The 19,556-nt window shown below is 31.6% G+C and overlaps 2 protein-coding genes across 10 annotated transcripts in view; one reads left to right on the forward strand and one right to left on the reverse strand.

Annotated features, from left to right (window-relative positions):
• Positions 1-9,602, forward strand: part of LOC111621063 (wolframin-like) — a 12,937-nt gene extending 3,335 nt beyond the window's left edge. The window contains exon 2 of one of the 2 annotated variants that reach the window (XM_023363119.1): positions 6,937-9,602. In XM_023363119.1, coding sequence (XP_023218887.1) covers positions 6,950-9,331 — 2,382 coding nt within the window. In that variant the 5' untranslated portion in view covers positions 6,937-6,949 and the 3' untranslated portion in view covers positions 9,332-9,602. Of the gene's footprint in view, positions 1-6,934 lie in introns of both variants that reach the window. The other variant, XM_023363128.1, reaches the window with a different exon arrangement.
• A 458-nt stretch (positions 9,603-10,060) lies between these two features.
• LOC111621081 (inhibitor of growth protein 3-like) overlaps positions 10,061-19,556 on the reverse strand; it is a 32,288-nt gene continuing 22,792 nt past the window's right edge. For all 8 annotated transcript variants that reach the window (XM_023363156.1, XM_023363185.1, XM_023363173.1 and 5 more), the window contains 8 exons: positions 19,082-19,182; positions 15,148-15,213; positions 14,981-15,077; positions 11,529-11,582; positions 11,129-11,454; positions 10,891-11,054; positions 10,636-10,825; positions 10,061-10,565 (listed from right to left, as the gene is read on the reverse strand). In XM_023363156.1, coding sequence (XP_023218924.1) covers positions 10,449-10,565; positions 10,636-10,825; positions 10,891-11,054; positions 11,129-11,454; positions 11,529-11,582; positions 14,981-15,077; positions 15,148-15,213; positions 19,082-19,182 — 1,115 coding nt within the window. In that variant the 3' untranslated portion in view covers positions 10,061-10,448. The remainder of the gene's footprint in view (positions 10,566-10,635; positions 10,826-10,890; positions 11,055-11,128; positions 11,455-11,528; positions 11,583-14,980; positions 15,078-15,147; positions 15,214-19,081; positions 19,183-19,556) is intronic.

Here is a 19,556-nt window from a genome sequence, read left to right on the forward strand (position 1 = left end):
GCAAATTTAAATTTTCGCCAGTGCTGTGGCGCTGCAATCTTTGGCTATGTCTTGGGCTACTCAAATATTTTACGTTTTTGATACTAAATTAACTTCTGAAGTATAATTTTTTATTGTTTTTATATTTTTCAATATATTTATTTTGTTTGTACAAAATAAAAAAATAATTTTTAACGATACAATAGTCTTCGTTAGTCTTAACATCGACGAAAATTCAACGTGAAGTGACACGCAACGGAGAAAAATTTCAACACGGGATAAATTAATATATTTTTTTGTTCATAATTGGTTATCCGAAAAATAAGTTATCCGAACAATCCCAGTCCCCAATTGATTCGGATAAACGACACTCTACTGTATGTTCATTAACATTTTTGCAGATTTTATGATCCATCTTAACAGAACGTTTTGTGTTGATCATCTTACAATATAGTCATGTGCTGTATCATTGTCTACATATGCTCTTTAATTAGCATGTGTAGACAAATTAAAAGAGTATGGCATCATGCACAGTACAAAATGTATAGTAATGTCTGATATTTGAATTGTATGTAACATTAAATTTTGTGAAAATACAAAAATATTGGTAATCCTAGTGTTACCATGGAGGTCATTCTGCATTAAATCATCCAACTGAACAAAAATTTTGAACTTTGATGTTTCAGATTAATCTTGATTTTTTGATATATCACTAGTATTTATAAAAAGTATTAAATTCCAGATTTTTATATAATTTCTTCAATTTCAATTAAAAAGGCCTTTTTTTACAATTTTTGGCTTATCTTTTATTAGAGCAGTGGTTCTCAAACTTTTTTAATATGCGTGACGGTCCTTTATAAGTTTTTAGATTGCTCATGAACCCTTTAAAATGAACTACAATTAACATATAGTGTAAGATGGCCAACTCAGTGGAGATAGGGGACTTGAAACCCGCTCCACAGCACCTGTGTAGGGTTTAAAACTGGTGTAGATTGGGCATAAAATATCCCATTTCTGATGCCAGTGTAAGGTTGCCGTCTCCTAGGTGAGATCTATTAATCCCACGTCAGGATGAATCTAAGGGAAAGTTGTATGTGTCATGTGACGGAGGAGGCAAATGATGACAAGTGTTTTACACAAGAAAGCCGTTTATTTGTTAACATTTATGCTTACATCGACAATCGACAGTCCTTCACTACTTCTCGTCGGAGATGCAGAGAGGCGAGAACTTCGGCGTCTGTCTGGCCCCGGGGCAGACAAGATGATGTCGCTGATCAAGGCGGACGAGATGAAGTTAGAAGCGGCAGAGTCCAAAGTTCGTGCCAACGACACACCACAATATCAGTCGCGACGTTTCAGGGAGTTGGAGGAGAGCTCTCCTGACCTTGATTTTTCAATTTTTATAGTTTTTTTTCTCCCACTATTTGGACTTCTGATTGGCCCCTCATCCCCTTCCTTGCTTCCCGATTGGTCTCTCTTTTGTTTGGGGAAAAACTGAGACCGACTCGGGTCACGGGAAAGGTTCGATTCCAGGTGTCTACTCGATGCCTTTCTGTCAATTGTTCTTGGGGATCGTTGACAAAATTGCAAGACTTGCGCTCATAATTTAGCTCCATTACTCGCAATTTCTGTCATCTGAGTACTCGAACGGTCATATGCAATGATTTATCTCTCTTAAATCTTTTCCTCTTTTCCGAAATTGTTTCCCTAGATTGATTGTTTATGAGCGCTGGGGTCAAAGTTCTACCTGCATAGGACCATTTGTCTTTGACTTATAACTTTTCATTCTGACATTGACAGTTCGTTTAACACGTGTTGGAGTTATCAGAGACTCGTTGTCTACATTTTGTGCCACGTTGTTTAAGTTATAGGATTTTTCTCTCCCTCTCATATATAATCTATTGTTATTATTTAATCATAAGAATACTGCAATTTACATGATTTCGGACATTGGTTGGGACCTCACAATAGGCAGGCTACTGTAACCAAAACATTTTTTGACAAACAATTATTTATTCAGAAAAAGGCAAATTTTAGTCATCAAATGTACTGTACATTTAATGGGATGGGTACATTTGCTTTGACTGAAGGGAGTGCAGACCTCAGTTTGAGAACCACTGTTACACCTCTGCAATATTATGTAAAATGGTTTTAAAAAATGTTTGCTGATAATAAGCACATCTCTGCAGAAAAAAACTGTTTTAGTTCCTGGTGATTGGACAGGACGGAAGGAAAGTGAAGACATTTTAGTTTCTTCTGTATTTTATATTAGTTTCTTCAGTTTTGAAAATGCCAAAAAAAAAAAAAAAAATTTTCTGATGTTTGGATGCCAATTTCATAAAAATAAAAAAAAATATGGTCAATGTTTAAGATTTTGCCATTTTCACTTTCTTTAAAAAAAATAGCATGTTGAATTCAGATATTTTGTAAGTCTGCATCTAAATGTCAGGAATGGAAAGAGTATGGGATCTTAGTAAAAAAAGAAAAATGCACCGTCAACATTGTATGTTACTGTGACAGTTGGTACAGTACATATGGAAACAAATTTTTTTTTTTCCTGAATGTATACATCAGAAATTTTGTAAAGATAATGTTATATTTTTCACTTGAGTGATTGAATTTTACTTTTTAAAACATCTGAAATAAATACAAATAAGATTTTAAGTTTCAGTTAAGTTAAGAACTTACCAAATTCATTCAACAATCTTATGCATCTGCTTTTATTTTCGTGATCTTATGAGAACATGAGAACATAAACCCAAAATATTTTATGAACATTTGTTCCGAAAGTTCTATTTGCTACATAGCATAATAATGTTGAAGCCTTGCTTACAAGAATCATGTGATATGAAATCATTTAGTGATTATTGCACTTATAACAAGTAAACAAGTTCATACAATATGACTCCCTCAACTTGCTCATGTTGCTACATAGATAATTTAATGATAGACGTGACCAGCTTGATAGATGACGTGATGAGACAATTGCCTTCAAGTGGTAAAATCAGTGGTCAAAAATTTTCAAAAGAAAAAAATAATAATAATAATAAACAATAAGCCAAATACAATGAAATCCTGTAAATTTACATAAAATTGTTTACATAAGAGTTCCAGAGCTAAAAAATGCCTTCTATTGGCAACTATTATGGATGCAGGGGCAAAAATCGGTTAACCTCAAGCACAAGTTACCTTGCGTTTCTTTATGCAGCGCTCGAGAAGCGCTTTACAGTGAACACACTGAAACTGGTTTCTAATTGGCCAACACAGCTCGTGACGTCATTTCGCTATACTCTCGCTGCATAAAGAAACGTGGTCTTACTGTTGAGCTGGAAATGACAAGAAATTATTACTTGACCTCTGTTGCTCTGTTGTTGATATAAAGCATTTTTCATGACTTATCAATAGAATTCAAACACTTTCAATTTATTTTCATTGTAAAATCATCAAGTTCATTTACATGCTACATTTTTAAAATCTAGATAAAAATGATTTGTATCTTAGCAACAATTTTGATATTCATTCCATCCATTTAAAATATCAATATATGAAATATTTCATTAGGTAGATGAAATAAGTTTTTGTGTTTATCAAAATTTGTCAACAAATTTTATTTGCATTTCTCACCAGCATTGGAAGGCAATGGACTGACTGATTATGAATATCTGTAGGAAATGTATGATAAAATAAGTAATGAGAGAAAACATCTTTTGATGAAGGAATGGACTAAATATTAAAGAAACTAGTCAACAGCTATCCTTAAATTATAATACAGTTGACACAGTTTCAAAATATAGGAACACTGGATACTTGACAAGTGGCCTTCAGTACCAATTCAATACTTTAAAAAGATAACACTTATAATAGTCGAGAATATTGAAAGGAAGATTGAGGAAAATGGGCATATAACATTAAAAGCTATTGCTAATTTCATCTGTGAGGAACATCAGGTGAGATTTTGTCAAGCAACTATACAGCAACTATGTATTACTCTGAAAAGAAGCTATGAAGTATTGGATATAATTAATGTTTGAAATACAATTGATTTAAGATATAAATATGTAAATGACTTCACTATAAATGCACCTAATGATCAACTGAAATTAATATTCATTCATGAGGTTTTAATCTTCATCTTAGATGAAACAATGGCTAGAGTAATTAAAGGCAAAGAAGTTTGCAAACAGTTCCAACCATGAGAGGACAGAATGTCATGTTGATTACTGAATTTAGTTTTATCTTTTCATTACAAGTTAATCTCCTTACCAGCAAGATTTCGGTGTTTTAATTAATGAGTTCGTTGTTGAACTACTGGAATATCTAGATGTTCACGAAAACTTATCCAATGTATGGTTAATAATGGATAATGTGCAAATATATAAAAGTAGAGAATTAAAGAATTATGCTTGTGAAAAGAATGCATGCACTGAAATTTGACACCATATTTCTATATGCTTAATACTACTGACAAAGTTTTTATCAAAATTAAAAATGCAGCAAGATCTATTCTAGACAGTAGGAACAACATATAATATCTGGGACAGTAGGAATCAGCATATAATATCCGGGATTGTACTTAACAATAAGTTGTCAGTTGGTCTTTGTCATATACTAGGAATGAAAAATGTTGATAGGCTTATTGAATGCTTGCATTCATATCTAGTTTGTAATGTGTTGAAATGGGAATTACAATGATGATATCTAATTGCAAATTGTTGGGAAGTGTTTCAAAATTGCATGAAATCCAACTAAAAATGCTATAATACAATATACGAAAAATAAGTTGAAATGTCTTTATTGCATAGCATATGTTATAATTATAAAATACTAATTTTTTTTTGTTAAAGATGAAAAAAAAATATGCTATATAATCTGCTTCAACGCAGATTAGAAAAAAAATTTGATAAAGTAAGATCTGACCTACAGTTTGTGGCAGAGTAGTGGTCAACTGTCTTACCCACTTGGTTATGCTGCTGCTGACAGTCATTCTAACACTGAACAGAAAGAACATAGAAAAATTTCAGAACACATTCTGCAATTGCTTGAGTTGCATCTAGTAGCTTTACTTATGGATTACTAGATGTTTTCTAGGAAAATGAAACTGAGCTCTGCAGTGTAGAAAACTAAAACTGTGTGAAAAATTGTCAGAGATCAGTGTAAATTGACAGGAACCAGAGGCTCAATTGTCACATAGTGCACAACCAGCTTGCAACAGGCAATTGGCCCATAGACTTTATATGGTGAACTTTAACCTTGAATATCTTGTCCTATAAATTGAATTTCAAAATTCTGGCTTTGTCATGATATCAGCCATGTTGAGTCCCTTTTGAAGATAATAAAGCTGAAATACATCAAGGAATAGACAAATATAAATCATGAACAACATTAATTAGTGCCAATTTTATACTTTTGTAGTGTACTTACAGCTGTTCTTCAACCAGTATTGATGCTAATTCCTTGACAAAAGTAGACTGGAAATTACTTCTAACCTTTTTCTCAAGAATGTCCCAGACTGGCTCAATAATATTCAAGTCTGGTAACTGTGGTGGCCAGGGTAGATACTTCAATTTCATGCTCCTTGAACCAAGATTGAACATACCCAGTAGTGTGGACAGGAGCATTATCATCTGAAAACAAAGTTTGGCTCATGGGATGAAGTTAATTACTCAGAATATGTAGATGCCTCTGGGCTGTTACTTTGCTTTTGAGGATGACTGTCGAATGCAATGATTTTGGGGCAGTACCATTCAAATCATATGGGAACCTCTGCCATGCTTGATGGTGGGTTTAAGGTAGTCAACATTTAAGCTTCATCCAGTGATCTTCAGATACAAACACAACTGGAAGTGAAAATTGGCTCATCTAACCATATCATGTTTCCATGTGATACTCTGCACCACTGGATGTGCTGTTTGATGTTTTATGATGTCATCAAAGGTTTGGCTATTGTAGCCCTACTGTTGATATTTTTATGTAGTGCATGTTGGACAGTTTTTACTGATACTTGTAGCCTTACACTTACAATCAATTCTGCAGTAATTTGCATACTATAGTTTTATATTTTCTCATTACATTTCAACAAAGTGCTCTCATATCAGTTACATCCAGCTTTGACTTTTGACCACTGCTGCTTCTGTTTGCAGATGTTTTCCTGTCTTTGTGTACTGAGATGTGAACAGGGGAACATCTTTGATCATATACAAGTAGACCTTGTTACACCTGCCAACTCAGCAATTCAGGCCACAGAAACCCCTACCAGGCTTGGACTAACAATCATTTTCTTTTGGAAGTCTATTAGGTCTGACATAATCATGCTCCAAAAACAGGCAAACAGATTTTTCAATAGCAAAAGTAATGAAGTTTATTGACCATAATATACTGTATTTATCTGATTGCAAGCAACCTTTTTTAATTTTTTTCATGGTTCAAAAAATGTCCCTCAGCTTCGAATCTGTATCATTAATACAGTTGGTAAAGTAGGTAATGTCCTTTATTGATGTAGTCGAAAGTTCTATTGTTTGTACTATTCTAACAGTGTTATTGAACTCCAAAAACAAATTCTCTTCAATTTAAACTCGTAACAAGTTGATATATTGAAAATATTGTCTATTATTATTCATATTATTCTGTTATTGTCTGTACAGTGTAACAAAGATCAAACTCATGCATGGAATGCAACTACAGCATTTTATCATTAAGTTAAATGACAAACATTTATTTGCACTAAATGAAATTTGTGTGTGCATCTTTTGAAATATAAACCTAATTTAAATCAAGAGCACTCTTATTGATAACCCTGAAGAATAATGAAATACATCATAAATCTGATGAATCTTATAATTCTTTAATGTAATTTTTTAAAATTTAATTTATTGCTTCAATGTATACTTAATTTTAGATATTGTTTATATTGAATTTATTACTATGAATTATCTGAAATTTAATTTTTAATCTTTCTAGGAACTAAGTGATAATGCAGAGGAAACCCTACTCTCGTGAAATGTGGCAGTTTGAGCAAAGATCAAAATTTTCCTTTCATAGGTTGAGACATCAGTTAGCAGAAGATGGCTGTAAAGAAAGTCAGGTCTCGCTTGCTCGAACTCTGCTTCGAGAAAAAGTGATAGACAAGAAAGAAAAATGTGAAAATGAAAAAGTGGCTGTTCATTGGCTCTTACGTGCGGCCAGCCAAGGTTATGAAGAAGCTTCTGACTTACTTGATGAATGTTATAGAAATGGTACGGGTATCACATCATCTAATAAGGAAAAGGTAGAAATGTGTCTAAATCGGACAGAAAAAGAAAAATTAGCTTATCAACTGGGTCATAAACTGTTTAAAATAGTTGCTTATGACACAAATGAAATCCTCCTGCTTGAAACTTTCAAACAAAAAATATATTTATTTATAAAAGATGTTGAAGAAGGAAAATCTTTTAAAGATACTATTCCGGAAATTGGATTTTCAAACACAAATGCCCAGAAAGAAAATATATTAAATGGATTAAATAGATCATTTGTAACTGTGAATGATGTTGTCTCATCAGTGTTTCAATGTTTGGAGGGAGATTCACCAAGTATCTATCTTGCAGGATATTCTATGTCAAGTACATCATTATGGAGGATTTTACAATGGTTTCTGAAGATATTCTATAGGATATCAAATGAATTGTTAAGGATTATTTACATCCAATCCATCTCATTAGCAATGATTCTATGTGCATTATCTTTCTGTCTTTTTATTTTTATTTTTTCACCACAATATATCTTTTTCAAGTATCTAGTTTGCCTGGTCTCGTTAATGTCGCTTATCGTCATGATATTTTCAACTGGATACATGATAAGCATCATAATGCAATATTACAACTTTCGTTTCTGGTTAAAAGTGATAAAATCACTTGAACAATCAAATCCGAGTGTAGAAATTGTGGAGAAACATTCAAAGATGACACTCTTTTGCTTTTTCATGTTTTTTATTTCTCTGTCAATTTTTCTCTTAACTTATCCAATGAACTTGGAACAGATTGCTCATGCAGATGTTGCTGTCTTATCGGTTCTTCTCATATATTATCTAGAAAAAGAAAGCAAGACTAAAAGTGGATTTAGGATGCTAACTTTGGCATTTAATATACTCATAGCTTCGTACAAAGTTGCACAGATCGAGAATAAAGAGCTAAATATTGTTAACTTGACATTTACATGGAAAATTACAAAATGTCTTGAAATGAATTTTAACATAATATCATCTTTATATTGTATAATTATATTTTTATATTATAAAATAATACATAAGAGTAAAGGGAAATGGTATCAATTTTTTCTACCACACTTGATGTCTTTAGCATGGTTAAATATAACTGCATTTCTTCTAGAAAGGACTCAGTCAAAAGATCTCTCTTTTAGTGTGATCTTATTAATGTTCATCATCATCATAGCTCAATTCTTCCCTATCTGTTTAGCCATTTCTTTATGTTATATTGGAAAATCTTTATTAATAGGAATATCATTTTGGAATTTATTACTATTAATAGTAGTTGCGTCAATGTTTACGGGATATAGTTTTCTATGTCACTACTTTTCTACATTTCTAAATAAATCAGAAAAACTCAGAACCTTTATATTTGTGATAAGTGTTTTAAGTTTGTTATTTTTGTTCGGAGGGTTGATATTTATGAATTTCAACAATGGCCCTGTGCTAACATGGGATCGATATCAAAATTACTGTCATCGACCAGCCTGGGAAAGAACTAACATGGCCGAAGTAGAAGCTGCATGCACGCATCTCCTGGGAAGCCGATTAGGAGGAGAGGGAAAGGTTCTTTTGGCTAAAATTACTGACTTCAGCAATCCATTAAAGAATGTAATAAACAAATTTCCAACATTTCTGTTGAAACCTATCAAGTGTATTTTGGGTAGTCCATATAGAAACTGTCAGCAGGAATCCCACACTATTAAATACGAACGGTGCCTTTTATACAACACTGTTAATACAGAAGGTTGTCACTTAGAAGATTGGAATGTTTATAGATTTGAAATCACATTAAGTATGATAAATTCAGAAGGAATCGAAGCCGAGGCCATCATAATGACGGATGGCGTATGCAAGAATTTTGTCATGAATATTAGAAACGGTGACCATATACAATTTATTGGCATTCTTCAAGAAAATCCCGGTAGCTTGCAACCCAAATTAAAACTGGAAATGTCAGTATGTGAGAGTTGTGATCACATAACTATCTGTGATTATAATCAATATTTCTTTTTTGCCAATTGGCCAAAAGTAATGAAATTTTATGTACAATTTTTCTTTTTTCCTTTAATTATATATTCACCAGAAAATACTAATTCTAGTCATTTATAAATAATTTACACAATTTAAAATTATTAATGAGGTCAATAGCAACTAAGGATTTGTTTAATTGAAGATTAATTTACATTGTAGTTTTGTTACCACTGTCAGCAAATGTATTCAATGTGATAAGTATTTTTGTAGTAAATAATGGTCAAAAAAAAGAATGCTTATAAAAAAATTAAATCCAAAATTGTATTATAATAACATTTTACATCTTGCAATGACAAAGTTATACTAAACCTATTCAAGACAATGTAAACATTTTTAGTTAAATTGGTCTTATCAAAAACATGTTTTTTAATTTATTAAGAGTTTGTTTTGATTTTGTCCTTTTATTTGATTAGGATAAATTTTTTATCTTATCAAATGCCCTTAAAATTAATGATCTTGGTATTCATTCAAAATGTTTAACTGGATAAACCAAATTGGTATAAGGAGATATTAATATGTATCGTGATGTTCATTGTCTCAGAGTATCAGAAATTATATATTGTAACTTAAATTACACATTTTCTCAAAAATTATTCATGTAATGGGGTTTTTAAACTTGCAGTTGTGGTTGTGAATCACAATATTGTATGTTGTATTTTTATTAAATGAATGTATATATTTTTAATATATAAAAGGTTTGTTTTTAATAGTTCTATATTTACTAATAAAATTAACTTTTTTAAATTGTCGATTTTTTTTAATATAAATTACAATTAATTTCAAAATAATCTTTATTTTTAATGGGAATTTATTTCAAAAAATATATGGCATTTAAATGATTCATATTTCTTTTTTCTTTTCTTTTTTTTGGAACTTTCAAACAAATGTATAAAATCTTTATTTCCAGTTTATTTACATGTACAAAAAAATTGTACCACTATATTGAGAAGAAAGTTCTTGAAATGAAAATCATCACCAGATGTGTCTGGCATATTTTATCACAGATTCTTAAATATACAGTATTCACATCAGTTTATAATTAGTTTTCAAGTGGTCTTCGGTAAAGAAAAATGTCCTTGAACGTGAATGACTATCATTATATTCCTAATTGACTCACAAATGCATTAAGTAGTTTAGTCTGTGAAAAATCACTTTTGTATCTTGAACGTGATCAAATGTTACGTGCTAGGAATATTCATTTCTCTTTACGTCCTCTACGTTTCATTGCAGATGTGCACTGAGGACAGTACCACTTTCCTTTAGGAGGTTGAGTAATGCCTACGCAAGCATAGTGGAACCATTCCACTGGGCACTGGAAAGATATGTTGCAAACTTACAAAACATGTTTAATTAGGTTAAACGTAGCAAAAAGTGGAACTTACGTCTTCGTTATCGCATGCTACCATGTCACCATAAGAGACTTGGTTGCATATACAGTAACGTGGTTCGTTTGGATCGTAAGACCAATCTAATGGTTGTCCATTTTCGTCTACGAGCGAAGAATCTCCAGAATCTTCACAGGGTGGTGGCGGAACGAGTTCAATGGCTTGCGACTGACTAGTACTTGTCATTCTGTAATAAATTATTTTATCAGAATTTATATTTTGTTAAATAAGGTGACACAAAAAACTACCAACTTTTTTGATTTTGTTTTTCTTTCGGGTATTGAGCCAGACATGGTCGGTGTGAGAGATCCGATGTCTCGACTACCGAGGGTAAATTCTCTGCTTATCGTTTGTAGTCCCGAATTAATGGCTTCGTAGCTAGCTTTGAGACTTGCAGTACGACGGCCCTGTTGCATCTATATTAAACAAAAAAGGTAATGTTACTTCTGTTTTTATTAATATAAAACTTTTTAAATAGTAATAAATAAACCTGTTGAGTGGCAGCTATTGCTTGAGAAGCTGCGGCTGCAATTGCATTACTTCCTAAGCCGTAACTAAGTGCAGGCTGAGGTAAGAGTATTCCTCTTTCTGAAATAGAACTTCCTGCCGAACTGTTACTGCTTGTTGAAGATGTTGATGAGGAGGAGGAATGATTACAAGAACCCACACTACTATTTCTACTGTTTGTTATAGTTTCACGCATGGCTTCCATCGCTAGAGACGACAGAACTTTATCATTAGATTCTCTAGAATTAACAGTTCTTTTTTCTGGTTGATGTCTGTTACTTTCACCAAGTTGATATGAATATTTACGCTCTAAAAAAGAGAGAACAATTCAGATAATAATAATAATTTTTTATTATTATTAATAAAATAGAAATTTTACTTACTTTCCCCTTTAACATTATTACTAGACTGAGATGGATTATCTAATTCTAATGATCCTGAAAAAGAAAAGTATAAGAGTTTATTATTAAATATACAATTATTATTATGTCACAAGATAATACTGAAATACTAGAACTTCTTAAGCCTTATGACAACTATAAAATAGCTGAATCTATTTGGATACATATTAGTGATGTAACGAATATTCAGTTACTATTCGATATTCGGCCTAATTTTCACTATTTACCGAATATTTAATCACTATTCGGCCGAATACCGAATACCTAAAAACAGGAGTAAGAAATAACAAAAACACAGTAAATTAATCATTTTGGTATTTAGATTTAATGTTATCAGGTTAGTGTTGTTTGTTTATATTTAATTATAACTTATAACATGCACAAAATAAAAAAGAAAATAATAATAGTCACATGTATTCACAATTTATAATTACAAAGATCAGTACACGTACACGTCTATCGTTGGAGAATCGTCGCACATCTGAGGGTCTGACCCTGCCAATCCTTTTTAAGCGCTCGTCTTTGCTCTTCCCTTTCTCTTTCCTCTATTGCTCTAATCCACGTATGCCTGTGCATACATCATAATACGCACTCACGATACTTTCAATTCGTCACTTTTCCGTTGCAGATTTTGTATTTTACAATTACGTGACTCATAGCCTGGTGATAACGGAGAAAAGAGACAGATAGGACGTCGATATAAGTCAGTTATGATTTCACAAATTCGAGACAGCTTGATAGCCCGAATGGCCCCAGGCTTTCGCCCGTGCATGCTAAGTGACTTTCATTACAAGCATTTAGCTTTCCGAAGTCTATGACAACAATTGTTTGGCATTGACGGCCGCAAATTTCGTGACAATAAGCTGCCTCGATTATGTTATCAACTCAATTTCGTATTTATTTTCACATTTTCACTTCGCGGTCCTTCTCTGTTCTTTTTCCGTTATTTACACGTGTAGGTCATTTCATTGTTATCCACGTTTGATATCATCATTTGTCACATACTTCCATGACACTCTTGTCTGTCTGCTACAACTACCAAGAATTAACGCGATTGGCGAAGCGTAGCGACAGCGGGCCAATAGAGAGCAGGATCCTTGCCATAATGCTGTTTGCGCGTCAATTTTCACACGCGCGTTAATCAAGCCGAATATTCAGTATTCGGCCTGAGGCCGAATATACTATTCGTTACAACACTAATATATATATATATGTGTGTGTGTTAGGTAGGCTCAAAGACTGTAGTTGATTTTTTTTTCACTCAGTGAGCATTTCGATGTGTTACGACTTTTCAGATGCAGTCACAACATGAATTTCACATTGTGACACTTTCAAGTGTGCATGTGTTTTGGCATATTCAGTAAGTACAAAGCAAAATTTGCATTGAGATTCTTTTAATAATCAACCGTAATGTAATCTGGCAATGTGAAAATGCCACAATGCATTGGGGATGCTTATTTTTATTATTAATGCAACAATGATGCAATGTGATAAAAATAAGCCTCCCTAATGCATTGTGGCATTTTCACATTGCCAGATTACATTATTGTTGATTACTAAAAGAATATATATCCTCATGAATTTCATTTTATAATCTTACTGAATATGTCAAAATGCATTGTGTGCATTTTTGAAAGTTCCATAATGCAAAATTCATATGGCTGGATCTGATTGCATTATGGTTGATTTTTTTTGCTCAATGAGTGTTTTTCAGTCTTTGAGCCTAACATAGATATGAAGGAAGTCTAAAACATCATGTCATCAACCATAGAGTTAAATTATCTTCCTTCAACAAGGAAATGGATAATGTTCAAATAAAATATTAATAGCTTAATCTATACATTTATTTGTAATGACAAATATTTTTTGTAACAGATGGATTCAAATCTGTTGCTAATTCTTTAAATAACTATATTACATTTAGAATTCTTTGGTTCCTGATGATGATATCATGGTATTTGAACCTTTCTCTTATATTTTTCTCTTCCAATAAAGCATTGTTATTGTGATTTTTCACAGTTTTGGATTATTAACTATATAACCTTATTAATTAATCACATAAATTTACAATAAAAGTGCAATCTCCTTTGGTAATGTTCGAATATGAGTGATGACAGAAAAATTCATACTTCATTGAAAAGGAAAAAAAAGGAAAGTTTGTTGTTTTTCTTTTCTATTGTTCTCTTCTCACCTCAAAATGACAAAAGAAATGCATGTGCATTTTCAATATTCTTGGTTTAAAATATTTAGTTTGGCTACATTCTAAAGTGTGTTTCAAAGCTATTAATACAGCTTATTCACAAAATGTCAAAAAAAAAAGACCTTGACTTTATAATATTCTTCACTTTTTATTGTATATTTAATAAACCAATAAAAGAAATTATGGAAAATATTTAAAATGTAGAAAATGTACTTTGGAAAATTCTAAATTAATATTTATTCAAATTTCCAATCTCTGTATCTGAATTATATTTTTGTTGAAATTACAAGGTTAATATGTAAGATTTCACTAAATATTTTTGTTTTATTGCTCTCTGGTTAATGTGAAAAAAATTTTGGATTATAGAAATACAGAAAAATGGAACCTTCATCCACTTCAATTCATTTTGTTTCAAAGAATGTCATGAGGAAATTCACAAAGTACTTATACTGGGTATTTTATATCATTTTCTCTTTGCTGGCTAGAAAACTAAATAAAGATTCATCTTCTGGCTGACAAAGGGCCCAGGTTGAGTTTGGACAGGATCCTGAAAAACTTTTGTGAGTGGTCTAGTCTGGACATGTTAGATCCCATCCCTTGCAACCAATAATCACTCTAATGATAACTTGGCAAATATGTGATGTGCAATGGGATAAGATTTCAAACTAAATAAAAATAAGGTGTCATTTTTTTCTTTTCTTAAAGTATGAATTGGCCTGTAGTTATGTTTTGTTTTTGTCTGTAGTAACTATTTTCAACTTCAAGTGTGGATTCCTCCAAAAGCTGGAACTTTTCTATTAAGCCACTAGAAACCACTTTCTTCACTTTTGCCAGCAAATTTTTTTTATTACAACACGAACATTTTTGGCCTTCTTTAGCAACCTGCTTCAGGTTATCAAATGAAAAAATGAAGAAAGTAGAAGATAAAAAACTGAGTGTTCCAAATTCTCATTTTTTTGGGATGTTCAGTTGTTTATCTTCTAGTTTTTTCATTTGATAACTTGAGGTAGGCTGCTAAAGAAGGCCAAAAATGTTTGTGTTGTAATAAAAATTTTGCTGTAAAAAGTGAGGAGGATGATCTCCATGGCTTAGTATTTTCAACTTATAAATTATTGTATTTTGTTTATTTTCTCTTAGCTCATAATAAATAAAATTTATTGTATTCATTACATAAATATTTGTACCATTATTCTCTTCATAACAATAAAAATAAAACATGAAATTTTACACTTACTCCTTTCTAAAATTTCTGTAATTCCTACATTATCAGCTTCTAATTCCATTTTAAATTTCTGTAGTTCTTGATCTAAACGTCTTAAGTAACGATCGACCTGTAGGAATATTTTTTTTGTTTATCAAGTTAAAAACATGCGTTTCATTAAAAATTAATTAATTAATTACCAAATCATAAATTTGGTTTGCAATTTGTACTTTTTCATCAGCATCTTCTAAAGCTTTGTAATAATCCTATAAAAGAAAATAACTTCTATAATTTCTAATTGACATCTAACATTTAATTATTATAAGAGCAACTTAGTTGTGCCCACTTTTAAAACTCTGGCAGGTACAGATTTTAAAGAAATAATTGTAAATATGAGGCCCATAAGAATTATGAGTTTCAGAATGATCTCACTCAACTGACGACCATGGATGCACAAGATTTCTCAATTTAAAATACACAGGACGTGCAGAATTCAATCTTTAAATGTTAAGCATAGTTTTATCTAATTTAGGCACACTAAAATGGCACCTTCACAGTAACTATGGAACACCAGGGAAAGTTTGTCAATGCTAATATTTTCAAAATAACTGCATAAATGTGGATTGGAGATGTAGCTAATAGATCTGTTTTGCATTTCAAAAGTGTTAAAACACCTATTTTTGGGTTGTGCATGTTTTTGATATTTAATTAAGAAAGAAAAAATTAGTTTTATGGCATTTTATTGTATAGAAGATGTACTTAATACTTAAGAGAACCCATTTTCTAATTGAGAAAATTTAAAATATATATATATTTATGGAGAAGATATGAGCATATGTTAATGTGACAATGTGTTTTTCTTATCAATATCCTCTTGCCAACATTTTCATAAGATGTGAGCTGAGGCAAATTCAGCAACGCATGCCAAGCTTGCTCTGATGTAGAAAGATAAAATACTTTTTGCATAATTAACATTTATCATATTTTTTAAAGTTGTTTTGCACTAAAACTTATTGAGTGGTTGAGTGGTTCAATCACAATTGGGCTATAGGTTTTCCTCTTGGGACCAATGTTGCAAGAAATAGCCTTAAAGTTTGTCACAGAACTTGGTGTTTTAATCTTTCATACTAGCAATGGATGCTTAATAAATTGTGTTTGAACTATATAACATTGTGTTACCATTGTGTTACAAACAGTTTATGATGAAGAGGAGTCATCCTGGACAAGATACTTATTTGTTGCCCTTTTTAAATATAGGCATAGTGTAATTTTAATCGAAGGATCCGAGGGCTCAGATATTTTGATTAAAATTACACTATGTGAACCTCACAAATTTAATTACTTAATCAATTATTTTACTTTTTGAAAATAATTATCTGAAATTAAGAATGTTTTATTATTTTTATTTTCTTTGGCCAATTTTGCACCAAGATTGCACCTAGCAATCTGCTTCTCTGGGCAGCTACCCAGCTTGCCCACCCCTGTATTGGCCCCTGATGATGAAAGTACAGAAGTAAAAGTAAATGCTGCTTATAAGTAGAAATCAAAACTTACTGATAGCTATTCTCATCATGACATCTACCATATGAACAGGGTCATTGAATTTATATGGGTTTGTATTTTGAACAAATGAAATAAATTGCTTTTTTTAATAAAGAAACATTCCATTTTAAAGATTTTATTTTCTGTTAGTGGTTCCTACCTTCACAAATTAATGCTATTTTTACTAAGGGTACCTAAGTTTTCTCCAGGCCAAGGAAAAATTCCCATTTCTCTGTCTTAAAGGTCTTGGATAAGACTTGTTTTAAAAAGAAATTAAGTTGCTTTTACAAATAAATTCCAGACAAATATTAACAAAGGTGAGCAGTGAAAAAGGTAAGAAATTATATAGTTATGTATATAGGATAACAGTTAATTTTTACTTTGCTAACTGTTGTCCTATATGCTAGCTATACACATTTCTGCTGATATTTTCTTTGCAATTTCTTCAACTTGCACACTTATTGGCTTATAACTTTATAAATTCTATTTTATTGGTTGTTATTGCTAGATAATAGTGTAGATCCTATCTCTTTGCAATCCAAAATTATACACTGCTCAAACACCGTGTGACATCACCATTTTCAGTGTTCACGTGCAACCACAAACCCCCCTTAATTGCATACCCCACTACCCACCATTTTAAATACGAACATAAACCATCTATCCAATAAAATTTTGATTGTTAGATTATCATTTATAGTTTACAAGATATAAGCATGACAAATCTTGCCATTCTTTTGGTTGCTCCAGTTTTCATAGACCCCCTATACCAAACCAAATGTAAAGTCATATTCAGGTCAAAAAAGAGCAAGAGAAATGAATGGATTTTGGGTATTTGTGGATTTCCCGATGTTCTCTGACATTTGATGCCATTCCCTAACTTTCTGGATCTGTACTGTCCCTTATTATATCATTTGTTTATATACTGTTTTTATTCATTTTATTGCATTAGTTTTAATTTGAAATGCTCTTGAAAAATGTCAGTTTTCATTATTGTTCATTTTACTAAATTATTGATCCTAATGCTTACTGTAATTACATATTTTGAATGTCTTTATGGTATTTGCCATAAATTTGCTGATTAATATCATAAACCTTTTTAAACAAATAAATATTAAATTGCATGTTTTCATAAATTCTGTCTGATGTGCTGAAAACTTTAGTGGAAAATAAACTCCTCACAACAATATGAGAATTTGCTAAAGAACTGGACATAAGTCAAATGACCATTCAATGGCATTAGAAACAGCTGAGGAAAGAGCTGAAGTTGAAAATATGGATGCTGCATGGTTAGGCAGCACAACTTCAACATTGTGTTGATGTGTGCATTTTGTTGTGCTCTTGTTATCCCTGAGCTCCATTTTGGGATCAAATCATTACTGGAGATGAAAAATAGATACAATATATGAGCAAAAAACATAAAAACTGGAACAACACAACAGTTAAACTAACACCTAAATGCGATTTTCCAGCAAATAATTGTAATGTTCTAACATTTTCAGCCACAATTTAGAGGCCTTCCTCAGGAAATAGAACTTTTTTTTTTTTTTTTTTTTTTTTTTTTTTGGTTTATTTTTCTACAGAGTATACCATTACATTAAAAATAGAAATTCTAAACATTCAAAAAGGTGTTTGATATCAGTTAAGATGCACGGTTTAAAGCATAAAAACCAAAATAAATGAAAGGCTTTCAACAAACCAATTTTTTACATGGCATATTAAATAACAACATTAAATTCTGTGCAAATCTATAAAATATTTCCATGCTTGCAGCACTGTAATGACATCAGAGTTAATGTAACATCCTTTCTTCTCAGCCATATAGATTTCTAAAGCCTCCAAAGTATCATAAGACGTGTTGGTCAAAGACCTTGTGAAAAGTGTAGCTTCATCCCAGCAGGAGGAAACCTAAGGTTTGGCAGCAAAATGGGCAAGCACTGTGTTGAAATTCTCTTTGGCCATGCTGTATTTGTGGTTGTGTATTCTGGCTTGCAGGGGTCTGTATGTAGATCCTATGTAAGACAATCACGTATTAAACCATCCATCTTGTAATGGGATAAGGTATACACGCAGTGCTTTTGTGTCATTCACACTATCCTTTGTGTTAGATAAGAGGTGTTAGGGATTTAAATTTGGTGTTAGGGTGGAAAACCCAATGATTTCCACCCTAACACCAAATTTAAATCCCTAGTAATCTTATAGTAAAGTTGATGCAGGGACAGTTGATAACTTAAAACTACATGATTACAGTCCCCTTTGTTAACATTAATTTAGATACTACCAGAATGCAACTGATGTGTGAAAGCCAGAATATTGATTAAAGAAGTACTGTACCCATGGAAGCCATATGCTTAATGCGCTAATTTTGCTGTTGGTGTCCGACATCTCAGAACAATGTGTGTATGCTCTCATAACAAGGAACATGGATAACTTAAAATGCCAAGAGTTTGAGGAATTAGCAGGTATAAAGAGGGGAATGTATGTAAGTTTGTGATAAATCATAGTTCTTATGTTTCTATTTACCAAAATGCATAAACAAGTAGGCTATATATAAAACATCAATAAAAATAAATAAATAAATTGAAAACATACCTGTCTAAGTTTTTCATATTCTACTTCTCTTTGTTCTGGTTTTAATTTTTTGGCATTTGCAAAAAACTGTTTTACTCTTTCATCTAAACTGTCCATTGCATCTGTAATAAAGTAAAATGAATTTAAGAAGAATAGCAATAGTTTGTTAGAACAATAAAGTACAATTATTAAATGTTAAATTTAATACTGTAATAGACAATAAACACATGTTGTACATAATAATAGTTGATATATTCAATATTCACAATCACTCTAATTTGCATTGCTTAAAAAACTAACTTTCTGCAGAACTGCTTGGTCCAGATAATCATTTTAACTTGCTATAAAATAAATTTACTAAGGTTAATGGGAATTAATAATAAATAAAATAAATATAATTTAAGAATAAAATAAATTCAATTCAACATGAAGAATACAATACTCATTCAATATGATTTTTGTTTTTTTTTTTGAGTGAAGTAAAAGTAAATGCTGC

The sequence above is a fragment of the Centruroides sculpturatus genome, unplaced genomic scaffold (assembly GCF_000671375.1).
Source record: "Centruroides sculpturatus isolate CEXI.00-Female unplaced genomic scaffold, Cexi_2.0 scaffold45, whole genome shotgun sequence".
Lineage (NCBI taxonomy): Eukaryota > Metazoa > Arthropoda > Arachnida > Scorpiones > Buthidae > Centruroides > Centruroides sculpturatus.